Raw genomic sequence first — 19,977 nt, forward strand, 5'->3', positions numbered from 1 at the left:
ATCAGATGGTTACGACATTCCCTCTCCTCCAATGCCCGCATCACCCCTTTCCACTGTAGAATGTTGAATGCATTCGTCTTCCGTCCTCGCAACATCCGCTCGTACAACTTACCGATGCATGGGAAGAGGCATATAGGACGATACGTTTCCCCGGTTTTTGGAAGCAGCATCAACCTTGATGTATTTCAAGTCTTAGGAAATGTCTGTACTTCAAGCAATACATTCATGTGTTTCAAAAGCTACCAAGGATCCACGCGTCCTAGACCCTTTACTGCTTCGGGCGATATTTGGTCCAGTTCGGAGGACTTACGCGTCTTGAGTACATCCATTGCCTCGTCTAATCCATCCATGGTAAAGGATACGACCCTCTCATCTTCCTTGACCCTCCACTCTGAATGCCATCTGCCGGACGGAAGGAGCTCATATTATCTCAATATTTTTGTCCAGTAGCATCTTTGTCCAGTAGAGTTCTTTCTTTCGTGCGCGGTATTCTATTTCGATTTGCTGGATTTGCTCAGCAACAACAGAGTTTATCCCTGCTCTGCACCTCGCCTTATTTTCCTTCTCCTCATGGCTACACATTCATCTCTGAGCTCTTCGATATGTGCACTCCACTTATGGCATCCTGCTTACATCTCAACGACCTATTTTACTGCCTTCTAAAGCTTTTTTCATGAGTCGTCTAAGGTTTTCCACCGTTGGCGTTTGACCCATTGTGGCTACTCTTAATTTAATGAGTTCATGATATGCCTCCCAGTCATTAGTATTGCCGTATCCGACTCCTGACCTCCCGGACGCATGATCCGTGTTAGTGGTTCCTGCTTCCGGTTATCAAAAATCTGATGCAGCAATGTTCCGTTCCAGTATATTCTGGCAAGACCAAATAATCTTTTGTTTTTGCTGCTACTTCCTGTGTAGCCATGGTCACATCGATGTACGTACCCGTAGACTCTCTTGACTAAAGTGTCAATTTAGTATTACCATGTCATTTCTTGGCAGTCCCGGAAACACTTCTTTCTAGTACCGATTTTTCCTAGTTTGTTTTCTTTGGAGTAGTACACTATGTATTTCTTCTTCGTGATGGTTCCTTTCCCTTTCCATCTATTTCCTGTAGTGCTAGTTTGTCGATCTTAAATGTTTACATTTTATTTGTTACTTTCTCCATTTTTCAGGTCTCGGCAAAGTTTCAAATTAACATGTTCCTACTTTAAATCTACTTTATTTGCTGTTTGTTGCTTTTCTTGTTTTCCCTTTTTTGTGGTCGTTGTGCTTTTTCATTTCCGTGTCTTTTGCCACGGTTGTTTCCCTTTAATTCGTTATCATTTTGCTTTATTAATTTGCCAGTTTTGCTAAAGTTATCTTTTTTGTGGTCACCTTCATTTCTTGGCATCAATTGTTATTTTAGGGAAGTAGATTTTACTTGTCTTATGCTCTCTAACTGATTTTTACTCTCTCTTTCGCTCTCTCTCTCTCTCTCTCGCTCTCTCTCTCTCTCTCTCTCTTTCTTATTGCTCTTTTGCATATGGATTTTGTTTTTGCTCAGAATATGCTTGATGAAATTTTTATCATCTTCATCCTTATTTCACACGTGTGTCTTGACTAAAGGTTGTCTAAAGCTCCAAATACACCTTTCGCCTTATTTCTAATTATTTTGTTTTATATTTTGGATTTAATAAATACCAAAATGTTAAAAGGAGAAAATAAAAGCCAGATTACATTTTATTATTTTATTTTAATTTGGCACAGGAAAGAACAATGAGCCTAGCATCTAATAATATATTCCAGGTCATGGCCATTTTTGGATATAACCTTAACATTAACTTTTACATTGATATTGGGATTTACATACATTCATCACTAGCCGTCTAATGTATTATGGAATAATCAATATATTCTGCACTGCTCGCGCTCAAAACTGACAAGAATGAGAGTAGAATGATCAAAGACTTACATTCTTTGCATACTTAATTTGTTTTAAGCAAATCACCGTTAATACTATTTCAGAACTTGTAAGCAAAAAAATTTAGTTACATTAGCAGAAATGAGAGAATTCGTTAAAAATAGAATTTTCACAAAAATTTGTAACCTTGTGTAAAATAAAATCACTACAGGACACAAACCGTGTAAATATTTTTAATACCAAAAGGTTAGACTATGGTTAACAGCTTTGTTGAGTTCATTATCTTCCAATTTATACAAACTACATTAGAATATCGGCCAAGCTTCCAAATTGCTTTCATAAATATATCATTCTATTTAATTTCTATTATGTTTCTATACAGAATGTCTTTATGCTCTGAAATTTTTTGATATTTTTTTTATTAATTTCCCCATCTCAACTGACCCTACAGCTGCAAATATCAAAGATGACAGACCGTAAAGAAGTTCCTTAGAAAAACATTGAACTTACGTAGAAAGATGATAGAAGTGATCGTAAAGAAAGCAGGCAAATTGTGCTATGATGCGGATACCTCATATATCAACTATTTTATTTCCTTGAAATAAACTGTGGGTTTTATGAAACTATTATATTATAAGTACACGTTCAATGTTTTGCATAGAAAATATCACAAGACTTTTAACATTCTAACTTATAGCTTAATTTCATAACACCCACACTTATATTCGATATGCAAAGGTTTTTCTTTGATCATATTCTCATATCAATTCTGAGCGCGTCACGTGGAGAATTTTCTCATATACAACTTACATTTTTGATACTGTACGGATTATCAAAAGTACGGCAAATTGTTAGGAAGTTAAGTACATTACATAAAGAATCTAAAAAGGATAAAAAATATCTCAATCGATCAGAAACAAAAACTATTTACAGATAAAGGTACTAGCTGCATTGGTTATTGTCCTAAGAAAGAGTTTAGTAAGTACACAGGTATGAGTATGTCATGAACAAAGCTGGTATCATCTGGAAGCGACATTGCGAGGCAAAATAAGGAAAAGCGACTAATTACGATTTTATGGGATGACTCGATTAGTTTGTCCGCCACACGACAGTCCATTAAGAGATCTGCGAATCGTGAATCCCATCTGGATCTGCCGTTTTTAGTCGTTTCACTATTGTTGTTTAACATTTCCTCATTGCATTAAAAAAAAAGTGATTTTTTTGTATTTCGAGTATATTGGATGACTCTTAGGAGCTTATATGATTGAGCAAATTCGCTTTCAATTAACGACCAGCTTAATACAGGTATTGTATTATTGTTTCGCCATACTTTTTTTTTTGCAAAAATGGTATGTAACCTTAACATTTTTCATCCTCTACAAAAGTCGACTAAGTCGGTATTTGTCTTTGTTTTTGGCAAATGATACAAAGAATATTTTTGTCATGGAAAATATTGTAAACATTTAAGGTGTATACAAAGTACCACTTTTTCATTAGTTGGAAAATAAATAGCCAAAAAGAACCAAAAACTATCTGTCTATGTAATTTGATTATCATTTGGCAAATACCAAAATATGAAATAAACTTAAGATTAAAATAAACATGATATATTTTTCTTTACTGAAGTTATGTCAATAGAATGGCAAATTTTGTGTGTACCACCTGTTCTTCTGAACTCAAAAGCTAGCGTCTTTCAAGTCTGATTTATTAAAATACCAAAGGTCGAGCATTGATAGAGAATATCATAACACATGAAGATAATCTAGATAGTGTATCTCAGATGCAGTCTAGATACTAGAAGGTTGAAATTACTGTGGTAATAAAAGCTTGGGTTGGGAAAGCAAGATCTATGTTCAACAAAATGCAAATGGTGTTACGGTGTCGAACAGACTAACAGTGTAGATTTACATATTTACGAACCCGAGTACTCAGGTGCTTTCTAGGCTTCTACAACATGTTTACTGTTGAGTCGTGAATGGTTTAATTTGAAGTACTTTTGAACTGTAGGGTTATCGAAGAAATCTTTGAGATTATGATTAAGTAATACAACAAACATTAAAAAGAAAAGAGAAAGAACTATTCAATCTAGTTAAAAAAGAACATTTAAGTAATTCGGTCATGTCATGGGAAAAATATACCCTAAAACTTCACCATTTATGGAAAGATCGACTGTAGAAGGTCACCAGAAAGATGTTCAAAATTCTTGCTTGGGGATATACGACAGTTAACCAGCAAAATATTGAGATAAACTTATGTATATTACCAGTACATAAGAAAAAATGGGCTAATATAGTTGCCAAAGTTGTGAGCTTACGGCACCGTAAAAAAAGAAGAAGAGCGAAATTGATTTGTATTTTATATGGGATGAATAACTTGAAAAAAGAAAATTGTTTCTAATTTGTTACTTTGACTTGACTAATGACTTGGTTCGATGCTTTGCATACACAATTTAATATCAGCTAAAAAATAAGCCTCAAATAAATTTACACTTTTTAGCTAATTCTTTTGTTCTAATAATAGTAGGTATCACAAATCACAAAACTTAAATATCCATATTTGTATTCTTACAATTTAATATTTTGAGGGATATTTGAATAAAAATGCATGTTTTTGTTTTCTAAAAACAATTAAGTAAAAAATTTGAGGTTGACTCTATAATATTTGAGGTTATCCACAATTTAAGTTAAAAATTATACTTATATTTAATCCAACGACTAAATTCTTGAATAATTAACGTTTACAATAAAGGTCTTAAACAATTTTCTTCTTAAAAACAGAGTCTAGATACCTATGTTCAGATAAAGTGACCAGTTAGCTATTCTTACTAGGTTTTTAAACACAGATCAAATGTTTGAATAAGTGTGATGAATAATGTTTGCCGATAAATTGTTTTCCAGAGTTATGATTATAATAAAACCTTGATAATTGAAGAAGCAAAAGGGATTTACAAGAAAATAGTATCAGTAAATGCGAGCAGTATAGAAAACATATGAAACGAGTACACCACGCTGTCATTGACACATATTTATTGCATTGACTATAATGTAAAACATAGCATTATGTAGCTCATTGAAAAATTAAATAAGAAGAAGATTCGAATAGGTTTTCAATGAGCATCTTTTTGCTCTATTCGGTATATATCTTTTTCTGGTCATTCAGAGGGCGGTCCATATTTCTTAATTTCCGAACAGTGCTTGAGACTGCGGTGTCCGCTTGTAACACAACGTTATAATCTCTCAGCAATATATGATTAAATGAACTTGACATCTGTATTTGTTTTGCTTTTATTACAAGCAGTATTTAAATGAGGTATCTTCTTAAATAATCGAGTAATTATCGATTGCTTTTTTTGTTCAATAGAATAAACCAACAATCACCAAGACATTCATTCCACTAAAATATTTTAGTTCCTCTATGATCTTATTTTTTATTTTCACTGTTTTATTTTAAAAATATATTGTTCAATGAAAACTTATTACCGGTTAAAGATATGCCTCTTCTTTATAAAATAACAAGAAAAATTCAATAATTCAAACAAACAACTGCTTTGTTGCCAGTGAGCTACTTTTTATGTAAATTACGTTATTGTTCTTGTAGACGCGATAAAGATCTCAAGTAGTTTTTAAGCTTCTTACATAAGATAGTACAAGCGATTGTCGATACTGATGCAACTAGAAATTTTGTCAGCATGTTTTCCAATAGGTAATTATTAGAAAAAATATGCGACCTGTGTCGCAAGTGTCACAAGTTTGCCAAAAACAATCATCGGCACTTTCTCTGCAGTATGTTGTGTTATTTTCTTACGAACAAATTTTTGTTGTCTTTAGAAATCGGGAGTTTGCATTGTTGTGAATTTAGAATTTCTAAAGTGACCAAATCGCATAGTAATGCGATTGTAAAAATTACACGTATGGAGAAAAACGATTTTATATCTCCTACTGAACATTATTATTTGAGAAATAAAATGGCGAAGGAAACAAAAGAAAAGCTGAATAAATATTACGTTACTAATGCTCCGTTTGTCACTTGTTGCTTCAAAAACAACAAAATAAGGCAATGGTTAACTGGTTATAATTTTTGTAAAATTCTCTTACACTTTTGTTAATTGCTGGTTTGTAACCGAGCTGAACGAGATTAACTCCCACCATACTACTCATCCTGTGGCGTTGGGTCTCCACCGCTCTGGCACAACTGGGGATCAGATCAACATTTTCACAAAAAAAAAAACAGATATTACTTTGGATTTTAATTCAAACTTTTAACGTGTTTACTATGGGATAGGTCACATTACGACTGACAGCAGGATGTTTTGAATTAATTGTCGATTAAAAATAGATCGCTTTTAAATATACAGTATCCAAGGTCTGCTTATATTAAAAATAACATGAAATAACACATGTTTAATAATGATTCTACTAATATCATGTTCTCGGGATTGACCTAATCTTAATCCAAAAGACAATTAAATAACTTAAGAATTGTTTTCCTTATTTAAGAACCCACCAGCCTGTACTATTCTCTCGAAAATTCGATTCCACAAAACAATTGTGTCAAGTTTTGGTACTATGAATTTCGTAGTGGCCGAATATATGCATTGGATGAAACACGTACTGGATAACCCCTCCCCCCTCCATGCAGTTACACCGGAAATGTGAAGAAAGTCCATGAAATAATTTTAGCTGATCGTAAAATGAAGATGCGTGTATTTAGGTCTTTGTTTAAGCTGACCACGATGGAACGACATAGAAGACCACGAAAACGATGGAACGACAACTTACTGGAGGAACATTGAAAAAGAGACAGTCATGTCTATATAAAAAGAAGAAGAAGAAGAAGAAGAAGTTTAAGCTGACGAAATTGAAAAATAGTAGAATATATCTAAAAGAAACTGACATTTGATATTGTATATTAAGGAAACGAAATCACAGGTTCTGGAATATAATAATATTCAGAAATAAATCTAAGAAAGACGTAGCATAAAAGGGAGAAAAATGTTATGGATGTGTATCTTGACATTATGTTTAAAATATCAGAAGGTGACAATCGTTATGATAGTAGTCAATCGTCAAAATACGGAGATAAGATGAAAAAAATGACAAATTAATAACACTAACCCATATTATCAGTGATATTTTGCAAGTATTAAAATATGTATAAGAGAACACAGCTATTAAACTGAGGAGGAACGTGAGTTAAGTGTTCCGAAGAACACTTAACCATCTATCTCCAAAACGAAGATTAAGATTAAGAAAATTACAAATTAACAACAACAATTTACCCATGATAGATAAACGATATTTATTGAATTTAGAAGCAAAATGGGATAGATGTTAATAGAAATGACACAAATGATTTGGATAGTAATGACGTAATAGACGTAGTACTTTACTAGTAGTCCGATTCTTCTTCTCAAGCAAAATAAAGCTTCCCAAATTACCTTAAACGGTATTACAGATAAAAACTGTATTTGGCAAGACAACTATTCGGCGGAAAACATTCAGTATAGAGAAATAACAACTAGGTAAAAAACATAACAAAAAGAAAGAAAAGGAAAAATTATTTAAAAAAAAAATTGTAAGAAATTATTTAATAAATAATATGTATGTTTTACATTAGTAAATCAAAACAATCATTGGTCTAAATTTAATTGTATGAACGTTCCAAAAATAACTAGATAACCTCATCGAAAGTTGTGATGTCCATGATAATTTTTTAATACATAAACCATTTGTTTTAATTAAGAAACAAGGGAGTTGTCAATCTTTTACACTGGTACTTCTAATATTACCAGGAGAAGTGTTTTAGAAGAAAATTTGCAAAAAGAAACATAATAAAATAATACATGTGTATATTTTGATACCTAAATAACTTTTTATACCTAAGTACATAACATGTGTATAATATCTAACTGCGTAGGTTATTTTCCAGACGTCTTCTCAAAGTTTCATTCTTTAACAATAAAATATTGACTGACTAAAACAATGAAAACGTTTTTGGAAGTTTTCACGTTTATTAATGAATTTACAGAACGACAGAAGCTGCTTAATTAGAAGGACTTTAATATGTCGAGGAACAGACTTAGTTAGAAACGAATATTACTAAAAATGTTTAATTTTATTGCGTTAGAGTTTTTTATGGGGTCTAACAAAGTTACCAAATAGAAATTATTTTGAGTAATTAAAATTTAAACTAATGCGTAAATAAATGTCTTTAATACAATGTGAAATACTTAGATAAGGTAGGTATTTGTTTGTGAAAGTTGTCAGTTGTGTTCTAGTATTCGTTTTTAAATATTCGTCGTGTTACTCCAGTGTAAGAACTCATACTATCCCCAAAAGATACTGTAAACTCACTAGAAATTATAAAAAATAAAATGTAGACTCAAACATATACTGTACTTTCTTTGCACATATTCATAGCTAGTGTGACTAAATATTTATTATACCTTATAGTTCCTAGATTTTCTATTTTTTGTAGTTGTGATAGAGACTTTATACAAAAATTCTATTTTGCATTATTTTAGTCTTTTTCGAATAATACAACCTGGAAAATAACCTGTTTACTGTATTGATGCATAGTTCGAGTGGGACTGTACAAATGTTTAAATAGAAAAACTGTTGAAAATAAATAATGTCACTTAAATTACTGGCTCTTACTTTAAAATATATAAACATCAACAGTTCAGAAACAAAAGTAAGTATACATTGCACTTAAAAAATTTCATCGGAAGATATCAAGCGCTTAATATGAAACTATTTCGATTATTCTGTGAACAATTGTACGAAAACGACAATAAAACATTTACAAAATTTGTATACAAATGAGTATACTGTCGAAGGTTTCAAATCATTTTTGAGAAGAAAAGGAAATTATATGATAATCATTAGGTTACAATAGTTTATCACAAGTTCACTGTCAGAGTACTTCCTGTGCATATACCATGCCTCTTGTTACCATAAAAGCGACGGTACTTATCCCCATGCTTTGATTATATTTTAAATGACTTTTCTATCAAAGTGATTCTAGTATATCAAGATATATCCTCACGATATACCGTAAGTTTAATAAATCATATATTAAAATTGTTTCTGAAAGTAATACATCACATATTGTATGCCAAACATAAAGGAAACAGGAAATATCCAACCTGGATTCAGAAGGAGAAGGACAAAAACGAAGTACTCTTTATTTAGCACTACAAAACACTACAAGGTACTACATACCTCTTGTACAATGCTTAGATGTAAATCATGATGTCTATTTGTGTTTATTCATTGCAGAAAAGCATTGTTCAGAGTTAGACATGAATATAGATTATAGAAACGTATAAATACTTACTTTCTTTTAATCAAAAAGCAACATTACAATGAAAGAAGGCTTCATAAAAGAAATAATTATGAAACGGGAGGCATGTAATGTTGCATCTTGTCAATAGAATTATTAAAGTTGTACTCAGAATACATAATTATTGAAGTGCTTTTTAAATGAAACTGCTCAATATTCCCAATACTGACATACAGATTTGAATTTTGGACTCTACGACAAGCGGAAAGATAAAAGATAGATGCCACTGAAACGTTCTGTTGGAGAATGTTACGAATTTTGTGGACCGACCAAAGGTCAAATAATTTAATTAAAAATAAGCTAAAGGTCAGAAAGCAGTCACATAAAACATGGAAAGTATACCCAAGGAAAATGTAGAAGGCCGAAGATCACGAGGAAGATCCCCAACAAGATGAATCGACCAAATTACAGGTATATGCAAAAGACCTGTGCATGAGTTAAAATAAATAACCAGAGACAGAGATCCTTGAAGACGGACAATACACATCACGATGACCACTACACTCTCTCTGGTGGGTCAGGATTGAAGAGAGAGAAATGAAACTATCCCGGATGGATAAAATATCAAATTTAGAAGTATTCAAAAGAATTAAAAAAGAACAATATTAACCATAAAAAGTCGTAAACTGAAATATCTTTGAACTTATTATTAATGGATTTTATTTTTAAGCATGGGATTGAAAGCAAATTATTTCAAATGAATTAAAACTGAATAAGAAATTAGTAAGAATAATCGAAGGCCATGAGTAGTGATCGAGGCGATCAAATTAGGTGAAAATAAAATCATCCAGGTTTTAGCCAAACTTTTCACCGAATTTCATCTACCAAGGAAAGCCCCTTCTCAGTAGAACAATGCAAACATTGTTTTATTATAAAAGAAAGGAGACATAACAGACCTAAAAAACTACCGTGCTATCAGTTTGTTATCACCCATATATAAACTTTTTACAAAAATAATGAAAAAAAGACCGGAGGCCAAGTTAGACTTCTATCAGCCCAGGAAACAAGCTGAATTTAAATGTACTGCACTAACGAGCATTTACTAGCGATAAAGAACCTGATAGAGAACTCTGTAAAATACAACAAACCATTGGCAATGATAAAAGTCTTAACATCGATAGACTGTCGCAAACATAATCGAACATATCTACCAAAATGCCACGGCTAGCGTAATACTATCTGAATCAGAAACAAATAATTTCTTTATGTAGCGAGGAATACGGCAAGGAGACACCGTGTCTCCAAAGCTACTTACGAAACTTTTAGAACATACTTGTAAGAAGGCAGATCTTAACGAGTATGGTATCAACATAAATACAGAGAGGCTCAGTAATTTGATATTCGCAGATGACATCGTTCTTATAGCCGATCGTATGATGCATTAATATTGTTGGAAAAATTATATTACGCTTCCTTAAATGTCGGACTAAACTAACCATGAACAACTCTCAAATAATGACTAATCTGGTACTACATCGTAATATTGCTGTTGATGGAAAGGATATTGAGCAGACTACGTCGCATACAAAGGCACGAAATTCGATAGGACAGATAACCACACATGTGAGGTCCCACGTCACATAGGATTCACCTGGGCAGAGTTTGGTAAATTAAACCTACCTATTTGGTATATGTAAATCGGACCTACCCGTATGACTCAAAAGAGTTCAAGGTATAGCCCCAACGTGTTATGGAGCTCCAGAATTTGGGTATTTCTCTGAGAGACCGAATCCCAAACAAATAAATACGTCGTAGAACAAAACTAATAGATGCCATCAAAAGAATCACTGAAATGGAATTGGACAGGACACATCGCCAGATTATCTAAGAACCGATAGACAAGACATATTGCTGATTGAAGACCAAGACAAGAAGCGGAGTTGAGGTTTCCCACCAACCAGATGGACTGACGACTGAAGCGTGTACAGGTTGATGATGATGAATCGAAGAAAACTTGTCAAGCTCTTGTCTGAAGCTAAGAAAACATATCCACATAGCAATATGAAAGCATAAAAGGATAACATAGAGTTAACACAATGACACAGTAAGCTTAGCACCCCATTTCTAGTTTTTGATTAGTTTTCCATTCATCACATTACAACTGATAAGGATAACAATCCCCGTGTGCTAATTTTTTTTTTGAGTTCAAGTTTTGAAAAAGTAAAAATAAATTAATCTGGTAATTTTAAGAAAAATTATTTTTATTTAAATTTTGAATAATTTGGTTTACATTTTATCATTTTTATACAACCAAAAAGTTGGTTTACATTTTATCATTTATAGTCCTTTTCCATCATATTGATAGCACATTATGTATGCAAATCCTCAACAGGTCAAAAAACAATAGGCGTCACCCTATACTTGTTTTGAAATAAATAAAAAAAATTAATATTTTAAGATGCCGTCAACAATTCATTATCTTTTAAAAAATCTTCTGTAAAATAAGTGTCCACTATTCTCACTATACCTTTTTTGTGCGTAAAAAACGTCGGTATATATGCCACACGATTATTGTTAATTATACACGGGTGATTAACGAGAGAATTCAATGTTTCACGAAATAAATTAATGTAAACAGTAATTTAAAAGTGATTATTGTTTTCTATACAAGTTATCGCCTGACACAAAAAGAATACCTTCTTTGAACGATTACCTGGAATTACTGATAAGGCTTCACTAATGATAGTTTTTTGTAGTTTTTATGCCACATCACAGCTTATGCCAATAATATAAATTAGAAATTGTTTGCATCTTCCATTTAGTTTGTAGATGTACATTGTTCATGTCTTACCTACCTACGTTTTTGGTGTCGATATTTTATTATTTGCATTTAAAAATGACGTCGACAACAGGTTTTATCCCGGTTAAGTGTAGTTTTAAAGATACCTTCAGTCTAAGAGAGAAAAATATAATATTAAATGTACACTATGCACTTGTACATCAACGCCCTTTAAGTAATGTTCGTGAAATCGTTAACATGTGTTCAAATATGACAGGGGTTGGAGAAGCAACAATTTATAGATTCCTAAAAGAAAGAAAAGGAGGAACTGTTTCATCTCCCAAGAAGAGTGGAGGGAGTAAACCCTTGGAAATTGAAGAAATACATAAAAACATGATAAGACATGATAAGATAAGACTAAGTCCACTCATTTTTTTTTAACAAAGAATTTCCAACATTGGACAAAATCCAAACATTAATTAGAGAAAACGAAGAGTTACCAATCATAAGCAACAAGACATTATGGGGACTATTGAGAGAGATGGGATTTCGTTGGCAAAAGAATAGAAGAAAATCCGTTTTAATTGAAACAAAATACATTGTATGTTGGAGACGAGATTATCTAAGAACTATTAAAAAGTACCGAGAAGAAGGGAAAACAATTTTTTATTTGGACGAGACTTGGCTAAATGAAGGTCATACTGTACCATATCTATGGGTTGATACAAATGTGAAAAGTTCCCGTCACGCATTCATCGAAGGTGTATCTACTGGAATAAACAATATTCCCGTTGGAAAAGGACGCAGACTCATAATAACCCATTTTGGAAACGAATACGGTTTTGTCAATGGTGTATTATTAAGTTTTGCCTCAAAATCAACCAAAGATTTCCACGAGGAAATGACTGCTGACGTTTTTGAAGATTATTTTGAGCAAATGTTGGATTTAATTCCAAAAAATTCTGTCATAGTCATGGATAGTGCTAGTTACCATTCAAGACTAGCAGAAAAATTGCCAACAATGGCATGGAAAAAAGGAGAGATAATCGAATGGTTGGATACAAACGCAATTGAGTACAAGGAGAATTCGACAAAAAAGGAATTATTACCTATTGTAAGGCAACATAAAGCAGCTTATAAAAAATAAATAATTGATGAAATGGCATTAAACCGCGATGTAAATATTTTACATTTACCCTCATACCACTGTGATCTGAATCCGATAGAAAATATATGGTCTCAAGTAAAGGGTGAACTCGGACGCAACAACAAAATTTTTTAAATTAGAAGACTTACAACAATTATTAGAACATTCCTTATCAAAAGTAACTCCAGAAAATTGGAAAAATGCTGTTAGTCATGCTTACAAGGAAGAAAATAAAATGTGGAATTTGGATAATATGACTGATGCAATGCTGGAACCGGTAATAATTAACATTGGAGTTGAAGATTCCTTAGATTCTGAAGAAAGCAGTGAATCTGAAATGGAATTTGATTAAAATAATATTCATTTTTTTACAAATCGGCCCCTGTTACGGCCACAAATTATTTTATATATAACCAATAAAATAAACATTTTACATTTCTTGCAAATTCATTAGTACCTGTTAATCTCCATCACTCCGACACTGGCAACTTTATTTAGGGATTAGTAACCCTCAAAACTATTGTATTCTATTCTGCTTCAACCTTTATACCTGGTGGTCATACTCAATTTAAAATTGTTTTCCTATATACTTCTGTAAACTTGTTGACAAATATCTATTTTTCATTGAGTCACCCGTATCAACAGTTTAGGTATTTGCATACATAATGTGCTATCAATATGATGGAAATGGACTATAGTTATTTTCAAGATGTATTTATAATGGGGATGGCCCTGGTATAAATTACTTAGGTATTATAACTTTCTTGATATAAAATTCTATAGAAAAGTATAGTAAGAATATTTTGTGCCGATAATACGCTTTAACAGTTTTCAAATTGGTCACAAAGTAACAAATTGTTCCATACTAAGATAGAAAAATTTAATTTTTTCCAAATTGTTCTTAATATTTTAGTCTTCTAACTACCAGAATTTGTTTGTACCATACATCGTTTACTTAAAAAATAATACAATTTTATTATTCTAATAAAGCTAATTTTTTACAAGATCATTTCGGAATTAGAAGACTAAAATGCAGCATAGAAAAAAGAATACTGCTCACTTGAGTTCAAAAGTTTCGTCATCATTTTGGAAAAATAACAATATTGCTGTAAGAGTCTCAAATATTTTAATGCTTGCATTTTTAAAATAATCATACCAAAGTTACAGTGGCATTTATAATATTCACAATGGCACGCTAGTATGGCATAGGTATATTTTATATTTTTAAAAAATCCGATCTGTCAAAATAATGAAAAACCTTTTAAAAACTCAAGTATTAAAATTAAAGTTGAGAGATCCGGTACATATTAACAAAAAACTGGCAATGTAATGCAGGAAACTATTTATAAAGTTTTACAAGAATTTACAAAATAAAAAAAAAAACAAAAATGAATAACTAGATATAAATAAATAACGTCAAATTCTTAAATATATCTACATAACAATACAAATTACAACACCAAAAATTTTAAGTATGAATAAAGTCTTTTGGCATTATTTTTTATTTTCACAAATGGCACAAGAGAATCTTGCCTTGGAGTGTCTCTTTATCAAATGTACATACGATTAATATTAATACAAACCCACAAGGTTTTTCAAATCAAAAAACGCCCTAAAATGGACATTTATTCGAAACAAACACTAGGAAAATCTTTAGGAGAACTCCGTTAACCAAATTTCATATTCGCAAGCAAAAACTAGTGCTACATACTGTCTTCAAAATACTTAAGTTGGTTAAATGCTGTCTCACAAAATCTTCTAAACATTTTTCTAACGTTGAACCTTAATACCAGTGAGGGAATCTGTCCCTTGAAAGCCAGGCTCAGTCGTTACCATGTCTAGGTGACGAATCATAAGCCATACTAGAATCCTGAGAGAAGTTCATGGCTTCGGGCGAGGTGCTGTCGTGGGTATAGTAGTAACTAGCATCCGAGCTGGGACCAGCGCCATTTAGCATTCCCATTGGTGGAGATACCGATGGTCTACCGGAGGTCGATGTGGCGGGTGACATTTCTGGGTTGGGAGGCATAAAGTTGTTCATGTCAGTGGAATCGCGACACCAGAGCTGCCGCATTTCTTGGCGGCGTTGGCGCATTAGCATCTTGTATTCTGATATTCGCATTTTTTTTCCTAGAAAATAAACCATAATTTTATTATATATACTTACAATTATTAAAATAAATTATCGAAATTTACTCCAGTTTACATAATAAAACAGTACGGTAAGATCAAAACAATATCAGTTTTAATATCACCTTGTATAGCACATAAAAGATAAATCAAATCAAATAGATAATGAGTAAATAATACGCCTGTTACATATAATAAACGATTCCTCAAAGTAATAGACAAAATTATAAATGGACAAATCAGTCGACACTGTCGTTGGATTTTAAGGTGATGTTTATTATTATTCTTTGTATTCCATCTTCCTTCTGAATGTTGGCAATCATCAAAACTATGCGTTACACACGACTGACATAAAAAATAATCTGATCCTTCGTCTATATGACGAAGATATTATCTATCTTCGTCTTAAAGACCTTTCTGACCAGTGTTTTCCTATTTCTGCAGTACTTGCCAAGACGCTGTATAGCTGCTTACGACCTTCATCATCTGGATTTGTTTTTTTACCTAATACTCTGGTAACAATCATACGAAGAAAAGTCCTATAAAGAACACCTTTCTTCAATCGCCATAATAAAACTTCCAGTGTTGAATTTTGGTAATTCAGACAGCGTAAAATCTTAAATTTAATGTATAATTTTACAAAGCACCATATATATTTACTTTTCGCCTTCTACGGGTCACTACTAGTCTTGGTCACAATCTGAGGAGTGCGCCATGCACCATTACGAACTATGATATTTCTGGTCGTAAGAATTCTCTGGTTGCTGCGACCAAATTAGCTACATTCTGGTCGGGCAACCAAACCCCGACCAACGAAACGCACCTTGTCTAGTGAGCATCGTTTCATGTGATTTAGTGTTAAAATTAGTCGTACTGGTCGTGGTGTATTAGTGTGACATTCTTCTTCTTCTTGATGTGCCTATCCATTACGAATGTTGGCGATCATCATGGTAATCTTTATCTTATCTGCAACCGCGCGGAAAAGCTGCACATATGTTGTATAGATGTTGTACAGATGTTGTATATATGTTGTGTGTGACATAGCCCTAAGAAATAAAAATCTTTAACGAGGTATCGCTAATGATATGGTATATGTTTTGAAAGTACAGAAGGGCATGCTGAAGAGATAATACTGAAGAAAAAGATTTAAATCTGAATTAAAGCAAATATTTAGTTTGAAATATTCATAGGAAGATGTAGTTACTATAATAACGTAAATATAGTATCACGGTAACCAATCGCAGCACTACACTTTGTGAAGACCCATCAGCGTCTTTTTTGCAAAATATGGAAATATTAAAAATGCGTTGCGCATTTTGGTTTTGTAAGAGTGTGGTCCAATTTGGAGCTCTTGTTTAACGGTTATTGGGTTTGTTTAAGAGCACTATTCTCAACAATCTACCCTCATGTTTTTTATATGAAAATATCGAGTAAAAATCATGTGATCCAACGATATAGTTTCTGGTATGATGTAACATCTCTCTCGGATAATGCAACAGGATAGAATGATCGCGAATAGAAACTGAAATAAATTGGAATTCAATCGTATTAGTGAGAACGACTGACATGTATTTAGCCCTCAAGATAAATTAATAAATTAAAGAAATTGACAGATATATGAAAAAACAAAGAGTCTGAGTATGATCACGTATGACCGCGTAAATCATAATATTATCGTTATAAAGAATAAATAATTGGTATAATTAACATAATATAGATATTTCCGATAATACTAACCAAATAATTAAAGTAATAAATATATCTTTAGTGTTGCGACTGTTTCTTATACGCCCATGTATCGCTAAAAATAAAGTAGTTAAAGTCTTACCATCAACAATACACGTCCTCTTCGGCCTCGGTCGATACCTATAATCGGGATGCTTCTCCATATGCAATTTAGACAGTCTAGACTGTTCCTCGTAGTACGGCTGTTTTTCCGAATTCGACATAGCCTTCCATCTCGCTCCGAGAATTTTAGATATGTTGGAATTGTGCATGTCCGGACACGCCTTGAGGATCTTTCTCCTTTCGTCTTTCGCCCACACCATGAAGGCGTTCATGGGCCGCTTGATGTGCGGTTTGTTTTCGTTATCCCGCTTCGCCTGTTGCCTGATGATTTTCGCCTTCTCTGCATTATCCGCTTCGAGTTTGAAATTAGCGTCCGGTGAACCCCAGACTAAAACAGAAAAGGAAATTAATAAATTGGATAAACTTATCGAATCACCTGAAAAATGTAAACAAAAACAAGAACGCATTACAAAAATCTATGAGAATGTTTGAGAATGTATTTCAAAAATACATGTCAAGAAGTCCTCTCGTTTACAAATAAATTACAATTTACAGAGTCAAATGTTATAAATATTAATTGGTAGGACACCTCTCCTTTCTTATTAAATATTCGTTTAATTGGATACAATACTGGACATTTTAGCAGAAACACTCTTATAAGCTTTATTCTATACATCGATGATACTACGCTGTTAACAGACAGCCTAGAAGAAGACTTACAAAAAATCAATGAACAATCGAATAAAATCAGTCAACATCAGATTTTCAAAAAATTTACTGCAAATGGAATTACTGACGTTCACAAACGTAACTTATAAATCGTGGCTTATAATAGAAACTACACGTGTTAAAAAAGTCCACAAGGGTTAATATTTAGTTGCATAGATAAATAATAAATACGAAAATACCATTAAAAATACATTCTTCCACTGTCAGAAACTAGACAACCAATAAAATATTTGTATGCCTCTAGATAAAAGAATAAATCGTCACAATAATAATAAAAAAGATTTGTTAATAATTAATGTGTTAAATACTGTATTTGCCAAGTTTTGTAAAGCCAATCTGTTTAAAATAGGTAAAAAGAAATAAGAATAAGATTTACTCACAATCAATTTATTCTACCACCAACGACCGGTTTCGCATACTATAATTTGCTATGCATTTTCAGGTCAATGGTACATGGCAAACTAAATACTAAAAATATAATAACCCGTATTAAGGGTTATTATATTACCCGTATTATGGGTTATTATATTTTCAGCATGTACCGTTGACCTGAAGATGCATAGCAAATTATAGTATGCGAAATATTTTTACCTATTTGAACTGGACGTACACAGGTAATATATTCAAGATTCCAATCGGTTTAATTTTAAAATAACTAAATTGATAACTGTGGAAAAAATTTCGTTTATTCAGTTATTCTAAAGGAAGACAGCTGAATAGATCATATTCAAACGATGGATGATAGGAGAAATGCAAAAAAAGTATTAAAGGGGGACCTACAGGGAAAAAGACCAAAAAGGCGGGGCGCAACGCCCAAAAGAAGATGGTTGGATAGTAGAATTTAAGATCTACCACAGTTAATAAAAAGCAGTAAATAAAATCAAACAAAGTACAGGAAAAATAGGCGAGAATAACGAAAAATGCAAAACATCAACAGAGGAATTATCCCCTCTTCTTCAACGAGCAAAATAGGATGAAAAAAATCAAATACAAATACTTAGAATTATGTGTATGTCTACACCGTTTAAAAAATAGAGTCTGGAAACCCTAGATTATCGATAAAACTTTCCATACTGCGACCTAAAAGACGTTTAACGAATTATTCCTACATACTTGTACCTGGTTTCTAGAAACTCTCTTTAGTGCCTGCTGCCCAGTCGTTTGCGAGTCAAGATCTTGATTGAACAAGTACATAAATATTTACCAGCTCCTCGTCAACAACTTCCATAGTTACCGGGAAAATTGAGCTGGATCCTTTTAATTGTTGAGGGTTACTCCAGTCGGAGCACCACATATCGGGAGAATGTTAATGCAACCTGGGCATCTTTCTACAATTATCTTGATAGTTCTTTAAGCATACAAAGTAGTTCTTCTATTCTCATAATCAGATTGTCGGCAAATTTGAGACTGCTCAAATATTGACGATATATTTTGGTTCAGCGTTGTTCCTAATATAGCTTTTTAACATCTCTTTTTCTTCTTCTTTAGTTTATTGACCTACCCTTACTTGGGTATTTGGCCAGCTCACGGAATAAAGTAAAAATTCCTTATTTACCTACAATTTGGAGTAAGTATGGGACACACAGAACATAGGTGAAAGCCTTTTCCGTTCAGGAGCAACTGTTTAGCTATCTGAAATATCTTTCCTAATTTATTTTCTCTCTGGTCGAAATTTCTAGTGCATTTATTTGCATAGTTGAATTGGCATATATGTGTTTTTTTTGGAAAATTCTATATCTAAAGTTAATCCTTGCATTACTGATTTCTTGAAGTACTGCCCAGGGATCTATGGAATTGCCTTACTTATTGTAACTTAAAAAAACTGTATGAAAGGATACGTTTTATTCATTGCACTTTTCTTTGTATATGCCTAATTTATCGTCGAAAATAACTGCATTTTATTGAAAATACAGTAATCAGGGCTCAATTAATGAATCAATTGAAAGAGGAGAACAAACTACAATAGCAATCGAAAAAGAAAAAAAGAACTCACGTCTAAATTTAATAATATGCATACTTGCATACTTGCATATTAGCAACTGCATACTTGCATAAGAGCATGCAATATAGAAGACATAAATGGACGGGTAACAGAACTGAAACAGGAGTGGAATGAAGATATTAGTAGAATAACAGGATAGGATAGTACGAATAGCAAGAGATGCCAAATGGACGAAGAAGTATTGGTAGAACAAGAAAAAGATGGCTCGATAATTTAAA

At 32.6% G+C, this 19,977-nt stretch overlaps 1 protein-coding gene across 3 annotated transcripts in view; it reads right to left on the reverse strand.

Moving 5' to 3' along the window:
* Positions 1-1,744: 1,744 nt before the first annotated feature.
* The window catches only part of Sox102F (transcription factor Sox102F), a 445,538-nt gene continuing 427,305 nt past the window's right edge, over positions 1,745-19,977 (reverse strand). For all 3 annotated transcript variants that reach the window (XM_072530009.1, XM_072530011.1, XM_072530010.1), the window contains exons 6-7: positions 17,069-17,416; positions 1,745-15,240 (exon numbers count right to left, since the gene is read on the reverse strand). In XM_072530009.1, coding sequence (XP_072386110.1) covers positions 14,933-15,240; positions 17,069-17,416 — 656 coding nt within the window. In that variant the 3' untranslated portion in view covers positions 1,745-14,932. The remainder of the gene's footprint in view (positions 15,241-17,068; positions 17,417-19,977) is intronic.

This window comes from Diabrotica undecimpunctata, chromosome 4 (genome assembly GCF_040954645.1).
Source record: "Diabrotica undecimpunctata isolate CICGRU chromosome 4, icDiaUnde3, whole genome shotgun sequence".
NCBI lineage: Eukaryota > Metazoa > Arthropoda > Insecta > Coleoptera > Chrysomelidae > Diabrotica > Diabrotica undecimpunctata.